This window comes from Hemibagrus wyckioides, linkage group LG25 (assembly GCF_019097595.1).
Source record: "Hemibagrus wyckioides isolate EC202008001 linkage group LG25, SWU_Hwy_1.0, whole genome shotgun sequence".
Taxonomy (NCBI): Eukaryota; Metazoa; Chordata; class Actinopteri; order Siluriformes; family Bagridae; genus Hemibagrus; species Hemibagrus wyckioides.
The window spans coordinates 16,611,631-16,624,362 of NC_080734.1; the positions used below are offsets into that span (position 1 = coordinate 16,611,631).

At 42.3% G+C, this 12,732-nt stretch overlaps 1 protein-coding gene across 8 annotated transcripts in view; it reads right to left on the reverse strand.

The window, feature by feature from the left end:
* Positions 1-1,156: 1,156 nt before the first annotated feature.
* The window catches only part of suco (SUN domain containing ossification factor), a 42,765-nt gene continuing 31,189 nt past the window's right edge, over positions 1,157-12,732 (reverse strand). For 5 of the 8 annotated variants that reach the window (XM_058378722.1, XM_058378721.1, XM_058378720.1 and 2 more), the window contains 9 exons: positions 11,568-11,651; positions 9,930-10,017; positions 8,544-9,680; positions 8,102-8,189; positions 7,166-7,270; positions 6,918-7,063; positions 6,229-6,320; positions 5,545-5,600; positions 1,157-4,223 (listed from right to left, as the gene is read on the reverse strand). In XM_058378722.1, coding sequence (XP_058234705.1) covers positions 3,693-4,223; positions 5,545-5,600; positions 6,229-6,320; positions 6,918-7,063; positions 7,166-7,270; positions 8,102-8,189; positions 8,544-9,680; positions 9,930-10,017; positions 11,568-11,651 — 2,327 coding nt within the window. In that variant the 3' untranslated portion in view covers positions 1,157-3,692. The remainder of the gene's footprint in view (positions 4,224-5,544; positions 5,601-6,228; positions 6,321-6,917; positions 7,064-7,165; positions 7,271-8,101; positions 8,190-8,543; positions 9,681-9,929; positions 10,018-11,567; positions 11,652-12,732) is intronic. The other 3 variants (XM_058378724.1, XM_058378718.1, XM_058378723.1) reach the window with 2 other exon arrangements.

Here is a 12,732-nt window from a genome sequence, read left to right on the forward strand (position 1 = left end):
ACATCACCTATCAGCGGTTTTAATGTAACGGCTGATTGGTGTGTAATGTCATGTGTAACTAGATCAGGAAACAAAAAACTAAATATACCTCAATATACATCATCATATAACAAAAAATCAACAAAATTTATTGAAACAATTGAAAAGGCTTTGGCACATTTAAGTTATGCTTTTATATATATATATATATATATATATATATATATATATACTGTAGGTCCTTTCCTTTGGATTGTACAATCCAATTGGATTGTACTTGTTTTGAACAATTTTTATTCTACTTTTTGCATCAGTCAAACAGCATTTCATTACATGTAATTACTCTGTATAGGACATAGAATTTTATTTTAAATATATTGTCCCAAATGCTCTCTGTTCTACTGTCCTGTGCCAGTCACAAACAGATCAATGAAACAAAGTCTGCCTTTGTCCTTGGTGCCACTCCTGATACTTGAGAGGAGAATGCTGGCTCAGCCTTTCTGAACAAGTCCACCCTTCTGCTTCATGGGAAATCAGTGCTTATGCCCTTGTACAGCTCGTCTTCTGTTGCACTGATGGACACGGGGAAAGCAGGCGAACACGTTCACTGCTCATCTGTTAAAACACAGTCAGTAATTGTCCCTTTATCCTGTACAGAGTGAGCACTCTCATACGAAGGTCACAGGCCAAATAATGGCAATGCTGCATGATGCCTTTATAGCAGCAAATTACACTATATTGCCAAAAGTTTTGGGACACCCCTCCAAATCATTGAATTCAGGGGTTGGGCTCAGCCCCTAAGTTCCAGTGAAAGGAACTCTTAATGCTTCAGCTTCATACCAAGACATTTTGGACAAATTCATGCTTTGGGATGAATTAGAGCGGAGACTGTGAACCGGGCCTTCTCGTCCATCATCAGTGCCTGACCTCACAAATGTCGTCAAAAATTCCCATAAACACACTCCTAAACGTTGTGGAAAGCCTTCCCAGAAGAGATGAAGCTGTTATAGCTGCAAAGGGCGGGACAACTCCATATTACATTCATGTGCATGTAAAGGCAGACGTCCCAAAACTTTTGGCAATATAGTGTATATGAATTCTACCTCTGGGTATCTTTTCCAGTGGACTTTATTAACTACAGTTTCTGAACTACAAAAGAAATGATGACATGCCACAATGAAAGAAAAAAAAGTGTCTTTATTTAGAAATTCACAGTTTTCTATTGGCACTACATCACTGTAGTTACAATTACACCTGTTTCCAAAAAAAAAAGAAAAAGAAAAATACTGTGCATTGTATCCTCACAGATTATCTGGTGTAGAATTTGGTATCTTCTACTGGCCATTTAAATACACAACATCATGGCCACTAGAGGACACCAAGAAAAGCACGGGTAGAAGAAGCACTTTAAACAAGGGCTAGCGTTAAAAAGAAAAGAAAAGGAGGGGGAGGAAAAAAAAGGCATGAGGAGTTCTCCAAAGTGCTGAGGGAGTGAGAGCCCGAGACACGGGGCTCTAATCACTAGGGTTATACGGATAATTAATCTTCTTCCACACAGTTTAAAAAACACCCATACACACTGGAAACAAATGACAAACAAATACATTTTCATATACATTCAACACAATGTAGAAAGGAGAACATGATCGAACAGAGAACATTAAAAAACACCTCCCTCTGAATGTGGAAGTCCTCGGTGGGTGACGTCGCATGAAGACGGCGTGTTTCGAAAAAAAACCCACTGGAACCTTTCCCTTTATCAATTCAGACAAAGTTCACATTCCTTAAAGAGCACTGATGAAATGAATAAGGGGGGGGGGTAAATCATTCGAACGACTCGAGGCTAAAGAAACGGCACAATTGACTTAATACCATAAAACTAGAGTGGGTTGATGAGCGGTCCAGTGAGCCAGTCACACACACACACACAGAGATAAGAGTGTTAGACGTACATAAAGAGAATATGAACACCGCAAAAGAATGCCAAAAGAGATGTGGCTTCACGTACAGTGGCGTATTTAGGAATGAGAAAGATACACGGTGTTTTCACAAATATAATAAAACGAATGCAGATCCCAAATCAGCAGGAAGAGCAGTGTCCCCACACACACACACACAAAGGATTCTTAAAATTGCAGCCAATACAATGAGGAACTCATCAGAACAGATCCATCAAACACCTATAACACAAGATCCTCAGAAAGAGCCATAGATTTTACCCAGTGTGTGACGTCAGGCTCATCGGGTTAGAAAGCAGTAAGAATTAGCGAGAGGGAAGGATGTGTGTGATTGTGTAGTAGGTGGCATTTGGCTAGCGCTCAGACTCCAGCTTTCTCAGGATTACATAAGGTAGAAAACGAGAAAAGCACAGGCGTACCATTGCAGGTTTCACAGCTAGATGTGTGTGTACTATAATGATTTTTTTAATAAATACTGAGGACACCCCACAGGGGCACCGTAAGGGCTAACACACGTCCTTTGTTAACCTAGAAACCTTTACGCTTGAACAGGCCCAAGCCAACAGTGACATTGTAATAAATAAATATATAAATAAAATGGTACACACCCTGTCCACTGTGCAGGGTGGTCAGGACAAACACTTTATATAGATTTATTTATTTATTTGTACCTGTACATGTATATGTAACTGACCATTTGGAATAAAACTAGGAATAAACCTGCCACATTGTCATAAATCATACAGTGGAGGAAACAAGCTGGAGTCTGGATGCAGTAAAATGCCTGGTCTATACGTGTGTTTAAATTTCACAGAGTACAGGCCCTGCCTGAACATGTTAAAGAGACTCTTCAAATCACACACACAGAAAGAGAGAGAGAGAGAGAGAGAGAGAGAGAGAGACTTATATAATAAAGGAAAAGGAAAATGGTTGGATCTGTTCTTCATTCAATTCTGCTCACTGGGCTGGTGGATGTTAAAGTGCTACAGAGCCACTTGCTACATGATACACACACACTGGTCCCACTACACAATGACTAGACACAACTGGATACACACGCACACACACACACCGAAAGAGCCGACAAGATGGAGTGTGCAAGTAAAACTAGACCTGTTTCCCCAAAAGCACAGGGGAAAGTGTGAACACTTGAGCTAACACTGACTGTACTGAAAATCAGAGTGGGTGTGAAAGGAAGAGAGTGGACAGAGATCTGTGGTAGTGTGTAGGAAGAGCGTTTGGAGAAAGTCCACTCCTGGCCTTCCGTTGCTGTCCTGCTGGTCCACTTATGCCACACAAAAAAAAGAAAGAAAAAAAGAAAGAAAAAAAGGACTCAGTCATACTTCTCAAAAGTTAGTATTTTTGTATCCCAAACCTTTTTTAAAAAATAAAATAGAATTTCTCTCCAAAAATGAAAGAAAACTAAATAAGGACCCTTCACCTTGATCTGTGGTCGGTTTCAGTTGGTTAACGGACAAATAAAGGCACATAAAAGAGGAGAGGATTACAGAACGAAAGGGAAGAAGAAATTTGAGAGAAACGGGGGTCGTGTTGTAGAGTCTGAATTTCTCTGTGTGCTTGAGCATATGTGGCAGAGTCTGGCTCGGTGAATAGTGTTAGAAAAAGGAAGAGAAAGACGTTGAAAAGAAAAATAAACCAACACGATAATGTCCGCCTGCTCCCTCGTAGAAGACGGAGCGATTCGTTCACTTTTTCTGTCTATAAAGCTGTGATATAGTGCTGAAGAAAGGGTTCTCAGACGTGTCCGGTGACGGCCGTTACTCCGAACGTCCCCATGCCGAGTTCCTGTTTCCCCTTCATCAGCTGCTGAAGCGTCGGCATGACGCACGTTGCCACCGGAATAGGGGTGTGCAGTAACCCTGCCCCGTAGCGCCCATGTGACTGTGGCTGCTGTTGCTGATCAGCCATTTTAGACCGTCTCCGCTTAAAAGACCTCTTCTCTGTCTTGCTCTTGGCCGTTGGGAGCGGCTCGTTCTTCAGACCCACACAGTGACCATTAATGGAAGGGATGATGCTGGAGCTGGAGTCATCCGATGCTGTAGAAGATGATGATGAAGAGGAGGCAGAAGAGGAGGAAGAGGAGGAGGACGATGAGCCCTCAGAGCTGCGCTCAGCCACGCCCTCTCTGGATGAGCAGGTGGACGTGGCGGCGTCGCCGCAGTTTGACGGCAGGAACTGAGGCACGTTTACACTTTCGCTTTCAGGGCTGCAGTTAGCAGGTGTCACAGTCGCTTTCTCTCCTCCTTTCATCCTGCAGCGCTTTTTCTGCAAGAGGGACGACAGAGAGGAAAAGATTTCATTACGTGCAGAATGAATATACATTAAAAAATCTACAGCTGTAGAAAACCACCTTTATGAACAGAATGAAGACAGACGAGAAAGTACAGTACTTCAGGTTAAATGATAACATACAGGTTGAAAGAGAAACACAGCGTCAACTCCAAAATTATTGGCCCCCTACAAATTAAAAAGCATATGCATTACGTCCAGTGAACTATAGTTTTATATTAACCTATAGTTACCCTTATCCATCACAGTTGCATAGGATGAAACTCCACAGATAGATTTCCTTAGATAACTTTTAAAAAGAAACTTACGCCTACATCCGTCATCGGAAACGCACTCCAATTCCTCTAAAATCCCTTTCTTACCATTTTATATCTTTGGAAAACGAGTATTTATACAGTATAACAGTTTGCTCTGTTCCACTGATTTGACAGAAACAGCGGTGCTCCAGGAGCATGTGTACATGACCGCTGCTGCTGTAATCATAAACACCGTCCTTATTCACTTATCTGCTCATCCTGCAACAGTGAAAATCAATCTCTGTATGCATCACTCTCTACATTAAACTCCAATTCTAGTGATCATTGAAACTGCTCACCATCCATCCATCCATCCCAGCTCAGATTGATCAGTAGATTTATATATATTCCTCACCCATTCTGTGCTCTGAAGCTCATTTCTATGCAACTCTGATGAAGAAATACGCTTTCTGTCTTACAAAAACACTGCTTTCAATCTTTTCCGACGTATAACACTACAAACAGCATTTAAGCTCAGTGAGTGTTTTGAAGCATCTCAAGCGGAGAAAAGATCTTCTATTATCTGTCTCACTGAATAAAAGTCATGTATATACCTGTCATTTTAAAGGTTTCCAGTAATTCAGGAATTGACGGCATATAAAAACAAAACAAAACAAACAAACACCACATCAACATTTCCTTGGATGAGTGACAGAAAAAGAAGAAGTTGAAGACACGGAGGTAAAAGTAGAAGAGAAAAAAGTACTACTAAGAACAAGATCAGGTGAGCCTTGTGAGCACACTGCTAGATAAATTTCAGTCAGGAGAGAAGTGGATCAATTGGAGCAGTATGAAAAAACTGTTGGGGCTGTGTTCCAAATCACTCACTTGTACACTTAAACAGCTAAAACGTTCTTGACGTTATGTATGGACACTGATCGTTGCTCTGTCTATGTGTCTTTGATTTGTTTTTCCTGAACCGAACCAGCGAGTGATTTGGAAAAACCACGGCCCCTCGAGTACACAGCAGCCTACCACCGCAGGCAAAATGGACACTGTACCTTTTTCTCTGGAGAAAACCTTAGAGGTTCTACAATGTACAAGTCATCAGGACCTACTAAAGAGGGGAGAGAGGGGGGCAGGTTAAAGGAATGATATGGCAACTATGAACATGTACAAGCATGACTTGACTTGCAAGTAGTAGGACAAAAATCATCATTGCATTTCGTAAGAAAAACATTTCCTCATTGACTGGAAGATTTCATATGCGAATTGTACTAATGTTAGTTTTTACTACTTGCAAATGTTAAATGTGAGCCGGCACCAAAAGGAAAAACAAAATAATAAAACAAAACTTTGGAGACAGAAGACCAAAGGTGCATTCATACTTTTTAAACTAGCTCAGTTGTTCTGCAGCTCTGTATCGCAGACAATAAGCCATGTTCTTTAACATGCTAAGCTTTTATGGAAAAGCGCAAAGCCACACTCACGCTCCAAGTTAACACACAGCAGGATACTGATCCATTATCGATAACATAAACTAAGAGAGGGCCGACGTGTCATATTTTTGCAATAAGGCACATAGTTAGGCGTCTATGCTGCATCGAGAGATGAGCGTGGTGCGACAGGACAGGCTAGGCGTACATGACGTAGGGTGGATGTGTTTTGAGAGAGCAAAAGGAAGAAAGCGAGAGACAGAGAGAAAGAAACATCGTTTTGTTTGGGTTTTAAGAGAAACCTCTTACCATCTGAAGGGGTCAGCTGAAATGACTTGGACCGGATAAGAGGGCAGGAAACTTTCCGCTTCAAACTCATGTCATCGTAAGAGGAGAAACACCTGGAAATGAGAGTGAGAGAAGAAAGAAAGGGCATGTTATTGGTTGTTAGTGTGTAAGTGTGTTTCTACTGGACTCTCCTCAGCGTAAACTTTACGGTAGATTATTAAAAAAAATAAAAATAACAAGCGCACAGAACTGGCACAGTATAAAACAGTCTGTATTCCTCTCTAGGACACACTGCACATCAAGGGATGAAGAACAGCCTTAAAACTTCAGAAAGCTGCGAGTCAACTCTCTAACAGTGTTGCCAGGTTCAAGGTTTTGCCACTGAATACTTTGTTTCCCCCTGGAGCACTGTACTAAATCTTTAAAAGTGTAGGTCAGGTCTGAAAGAGGCATATTTTCACCATTGCTTCAGCTGCTTTCTTTTTTATGTAGTTCTGCAACCTATAAACAGAGCAGTGTTTTGGGAAACACTCAGAAAGGAGATGTTTAGATGTTCTGGATGTGTATGAACTCAACCCAGTGTGTCTTTCTTCCTTCTAAACAACTGTTTCTTTAGAAGAATCCCAGGAGGTTAACAGTCTCCTGATGTACAAGTGTAATCCTGATGCAAAGTTGCATGTGTGTGTGTGTATAAGTGTCTGTGTATGTACCTCTTGGGGCTGGGGTAGTGGTTGCTCACAGGAATAGGAGAGCTTCTGTTCCCAGAGGAGCTGCAGCAGCACTGCATGCACAAGAGCAGGCCCAGAGCCAGACACAACACCAGAGACACCACCAAGTAGCTCTGTCTGTCCGACACCTGCAACACAGCATCGTCTAAGCTAATAGATCCTGATAGACAGATTGGTCATGGACAGGGAAAGGTGTATAGATGTGTGTATGCGTGTGTATGCAGACACACCTCTCTCTGTAACTGACCCACAGTAACAGACAGGTTAAGCATGAGATTGGTGACATTCTCCAGCTGGCTCTGCAACATCTGGATGGCCTCTGTCTGTTTCTGATCCTGCATGAACACAAACACAGTGGTTAAGACACTGGACTACTGATCAAAGCACTCCAATTCCAGCACCACCAATCTGCCAAGGCCCTAAAGTGCTCAGTTGTATAAATGAGATAAATACAAGTGTCTCTGGATAAGGTCATCTGCTAACATTCCATAAACCTTAAATATAAACACCTAATAAACTAATCAGATGTGACACACCGGCCTGTACCTACATTCTCAGGCCACATACTGGACGTCATTTTGAGATTTATACACTACCAGTCAAAAGTTTGGACACGCCTTTTAATTCGGTGTTTTTTGTTTAGGGATTTATTTTCTACATTCTAGAACAATACTGGAGATTTCAAAACTATGAAATAACACATGGACTTAAGTAATCCATATGTAATGACAACAAAAAACAGTCAGTTGTTATTTTAAGACACGAAGGTCAGGTGTTCTGGAATAGTTCTTGTAAGAACTGTATTGTCAAGTGCATTTGCAAAACCCATCAAGCACCATGATGAAACTGGCTCACATGAAGACCATCCCAGTAAAGCAAGACCAAAACTTACCTCTGCTGCAGAGGAGAAGTTCATTTAGAGTGACCAGCCTCAGAAATCACCAATTAACAGCACCTCAGATTAGAGGCGTTATGAAGGCTTTACAGAGCATCAGTAGCAGACATATCTCAATATCAACTGTTCAAAGGACATTATTGTGTATTTCGGCCGCCTTCAGCATTGTTTTACAATGTAGAAAGAAATAAACATCAGGAAAGACCATGGAATTAGAAGGTGTGTCCAAACTTTTGACTGGTAGTGTATGTAGATATAAAATATTACCGACCTGCTCCTCTGCGATTCTGGAAGTGTTCTGCAGTTTAATGATGGTCTTATTGAACGCCCGCTGCATCTCCTCCATTTGCTTACGGTACCTGAGTGACAGCAGGACAGACCACAAAACATCAGCGTGTAAACTATATACTAGTGCCACCTCTTGCAAAATTCTCAGCTGATTATTAAGACGATTTAGCACTTAAAGGTGCATTAGGTAAGATTTCTCAGAACTTGTCACTCTACTAGTTAAGAATTGGATGATTTGAAACGACTGACAGGATGGCAATGTAAACATAAAAATGCATTCCAGTATTTAGAAGTCATCTACCATGAAGAACAAGGGAAATAAAGGTATAATAAAAGGTATTTAAAATGGCAAAGTGTACTAAACACGTATTGTGCACTGAAAACACACACATGGAAGACTTTATGAGCATGTGTGCGTGTGTTACCTCTGACTGAGCTCCTCCAAATATCTGCTGCTGAGTGACATGTTCATCTCCAGGGCTTTGATCCTATTGTTCAGCCTCATGAACACCGACTCCTTCTGGTTGGAACCGTGTACTTGGTTGCCGTTCCCGTTCCCGTAGCTCGGCTCGCTTGAGTTCTGCAGCTCGGCGTAGAAGTCTGTGGCGGTGCGCTGTAGCGTGCTCTGCACCTCCTCCATAGGCTCTTCCTGAGAAGCAAGGTGTGCAGAATCCTGCTGGACATCCTCGATGCCTGCAGAAAGCTCTGGGCCGGGCACGGGCAGATCTGTGGGAGGTGGGATTTCTGTAGGCCGGATGTGTGTGGGAATGGAATGGACAGGCTGCTCTGTGGTGGGCACCGGGACCTCAGTGGTCTCTGGGTTGAGAAGTGAAGCGGTTGGAGTGAGGATGAAGGAGGTGGTGGAGGTGAAGGTGGAACCGAGAGAGGTGCTGGTAAGTGTGTGAGTCTGTGTTTCAGTTATGCGCTCCATGTAATGTGGTACCGGCTCTTGGGGCTCATCTGTGGGCAGAGAGTCAGGAATGCCTTCAGTGGGCGTGGCTTTGAAGAGAGAAGTCTCAGAGTAGCTTTGATGGGGAAGGGAAGATGTGTGGCTTGGCTCTAATAAAATTGGGGGATCACTGATTGAGTCCAGAGTTACAGGGGGCGTGTCGACAGGCGCAGTCTCTTCACTTTGTGTCGGCTCCACTACGGAAGACTTCTCAACGAGCAGCACGGGGGTTTGAGTTGGACTGGGGTCTGGGAGTTGTGGTGTCGATCGTGTGTGTGTGTTGGCGTGTGCGTGCCGTTCTCGGCGGAGCCGCTGCAGAGCCAGCGCTGCGGAACAGCAGAGTTGTAGGTGCTCATGGAGGCTGGCTAGGCAGGACAAAGTGGAAAGGTGAGAGCAGTAAAAGGCGCTCTCACTGAGACGTGCCTCCTCGCGCCGCCTCTCCTCATCACGCTCCTCCTCCAGCAGGGTCACCGTGGGTGGGGTTGGCTCTTCTTCATCTTCGATGAGGATGACGATACGATTTTCCTCAGGTGAAGGAGTAGAGGAAGTCTCAGAAATGGGAACTTCCGGATCCGGGTTGGCCAGAGTGGAATCCGCCTCTGCAGTGTGCGGCCTGGAAATGTAGAGAAAACAACAATCATTTTCACAAATGAATGCACGCATACACACGAAGACTAATGCAGATTATTTCTAGATTCTGGAAAAATTCTGACAAGATTAATCAATTGGCTACGAAAATATTAAACAATGCTATCTGATAAATATCGGGTTCTCGAATTTCCCCATCTCCACACAAGCACAAATCAATTCATCAAACATATAATGCTTGATAAATACAATACATGTCAAATGTAAAACATACATGTCTTGTTGCTGCGTGAGTGTTGGGGTTGGTGCAAGTGTAGTTTCGGTGACTTCTGTGATGTTCTCGGTCCCTGACGACACATTACCTACACAGAAACACAATGAGAATAAAACAGAGAAATAAACAAACAGTAAGAATGGTGTAATAAAGAGGGAGGAAAACGGGAAAAGCAGCTGCCTGAGGCAGTAAGTTTAGATAGAGGGAAGAAAGAGTGTATGCGTCAGAAACTCTTCCCCCCAGCTGAGTGTGGACCCCCACATCCTCCCACAACTCTCCCTCACACACAAAGGAACTCTTTGTTCATCAAGAAATGCAGCCTCCTCTGGACAAAACCCATACACACATACAGAATTTACCTTTAACAGAAAAACCCACAAACACATCTGGCACCAATACAAGAAACAGCAGGAGAACTACCTCCAAACTGTGCATTAAGAAGGCAGTTTAAATGCTGAGCAATGAGAGCTTTATATAACTAGATGACCGGTACTAAAAACATACTATACAAAGAAAAATGATCATACCCTAACATGCATGAAACGTACAAAATGTTTTGCATATTTTAGTCTTTTGAATTAATTTTTTTGCATCTTTAACACAAACAAAGAAAGGTTACCACCCACATAGCAAGCAAACACCCCTGTTTGCTCAGGGTCAGCTAATGGTAATGAGTGAAACGTACAAATCATGCTTGGGCAGCTTGTTCCACCACAGCGAATTTCTCAAGTAATTACGGGCAAGGTTTTGTTTGTTCTGGACTCCCGTGGCTTAAAGTGACCCTGCTCAGGAGGAAAAGGGAAGAAGCTCTGCTTTTTATAAATATTGACTCTAAACTGTGTCTAGCTCTGGAAAGTGTGACATACACTGACCGGCCATAACATTATGACCACCTCTGTAACATTGTGTTGGTCCCCTTTTTGCCGCCAAAACAGCACTGTGTATTCTGACACCTTTCTATCAGAACCAGCATTAAGTTCTTCAGCAGTTTGAGCAACAGTAGCTCGTCTGTTGGATCGGATCACACGGGCCAGCCTTCTCTCCCCACGTGCGTCAATGAGCCTTGGCCGCCCATGACCCTGTCACCGGTTCACCACTGTTCCTTCCTTGGAACACTTTTGATAGGTACTGACCACTGCAGACCGGGAACACCCCACAAGAGCTACAGTTTTGGAGATGCTCTGATCCAGTGGTCTAGCCATCACAATTTGGCCCTTCGTCAAACTCGCTCAAATCCTTACACTTGTCCATTTTTCCTGCTTCTAACACATCAACTTTGAGGACAAAATGTTCACTTGCTGCCTAATATATCCCACCCACTAACAGGTGCCATGATGAGGAGATCATCAGTCTTATTCACTTCACCTCTCAGTGCTCATAATGTTATGCATGATCAGTGTATGTATCATGCAATAAACTGACAACTGATCATTATTGCACATATTCATCTTGGTATTAGACTCAACAGCAGTTAAGGGTACTGTTATAATTGAAATCACTAGGAAAATGTGATTAGACTTCATCCATTATTTATTTCATGGTCCGTGAGTACACGAACAGTTCAGTATGTCTACAGAAAATCCCAAAGTGAGAAAGAAAACTGTAATAAAGTGAGTTTTTAAAGAGAAGTGTGTATACCTTCGATCTGAGCTCCATCTTCAAGCTCTGGCTTGCCGCCCAGCACATTTGCAGCAATGTTGTTCACCATCGTTAGAATAGCATCTGAAAAGAAAAATAGTGAACGTAAGTACAGCAATGTACTCAATGTAGTATTGTGAAGCTCTAGGAATCACTTCCTGATCAACAGTGTTAAAATACACCATGATGCATGAATGTGTGGGAAGTCACTGTCGTCCTCTGGTTAGTTTATGAAGAACAGAAGGGAATTTCCAGACTGGATGTTCCAGTGAATTCATAAATCGTGGCATTTTAAATAAAGTGAAGTGGTAATAAGACCATATTTATTCACTTCTTTAAAAACACAGACTTAACAGATTATTTTAATGGCATAAAATTACAGACCGGGGTTCATCAGTCTTTGTCAGACTTTTTCTAATACTGAACCTCTCATATGTTTCTAATATAGAATCTCTTAACCAATGAGACTAGAGGACTATTCCTGACACAGAGCCTCCCCTATCAGTCCCATGTCAACAGATGAACAAAAAAAAAATAGTAAAAAGGTATGCATGCACACTGGACAGAGAGGGGTTTACTTTTCCGTCATCACAGAACAGACAGATACTGTGTGCATGCAGTGTGAGGAGGGAATACTGAGCCGCCTAGGTATACAGACTAAACTGACAGCAAGGTTCGGAAAATAAACCTGGTTAACTGTTAACTATGACGTGTGTGTGTGTGGATGTGTGTGTGTGTGTGTGTGTGTAGTATTCCTAGCATTGGCGCTACTAAAGCCCTATTCAGGCTGGATTAGTTGTACACATGGAATTATTATGGGATTTAGGACCTAATGTCAAAAATATTTAGGATACTTACAAAGACTCAACACTTTTTAGGCAAGTTATTGAGTTCCTGATACCTAGTTTATTTTATTTACAGCATTTGGCAGACACCCTTAACCAGAGTGACTTACAGTAGGGCTACGGATACAGTCAGTGTGAGCATTTATTAATGATCTATTGATTAATGGTAAAGCACAACCCTATTCTAATGAAGGTCAAAACATTTAGCCTGTATTAAAACATGGTGTGTGTGTGTAGTATGTATTAGATGTTTTGGTGCGAAAACGGTCATGAATACACTCCCATTTCTCATCGCTTATCCACTGTGATTGGATCATAAT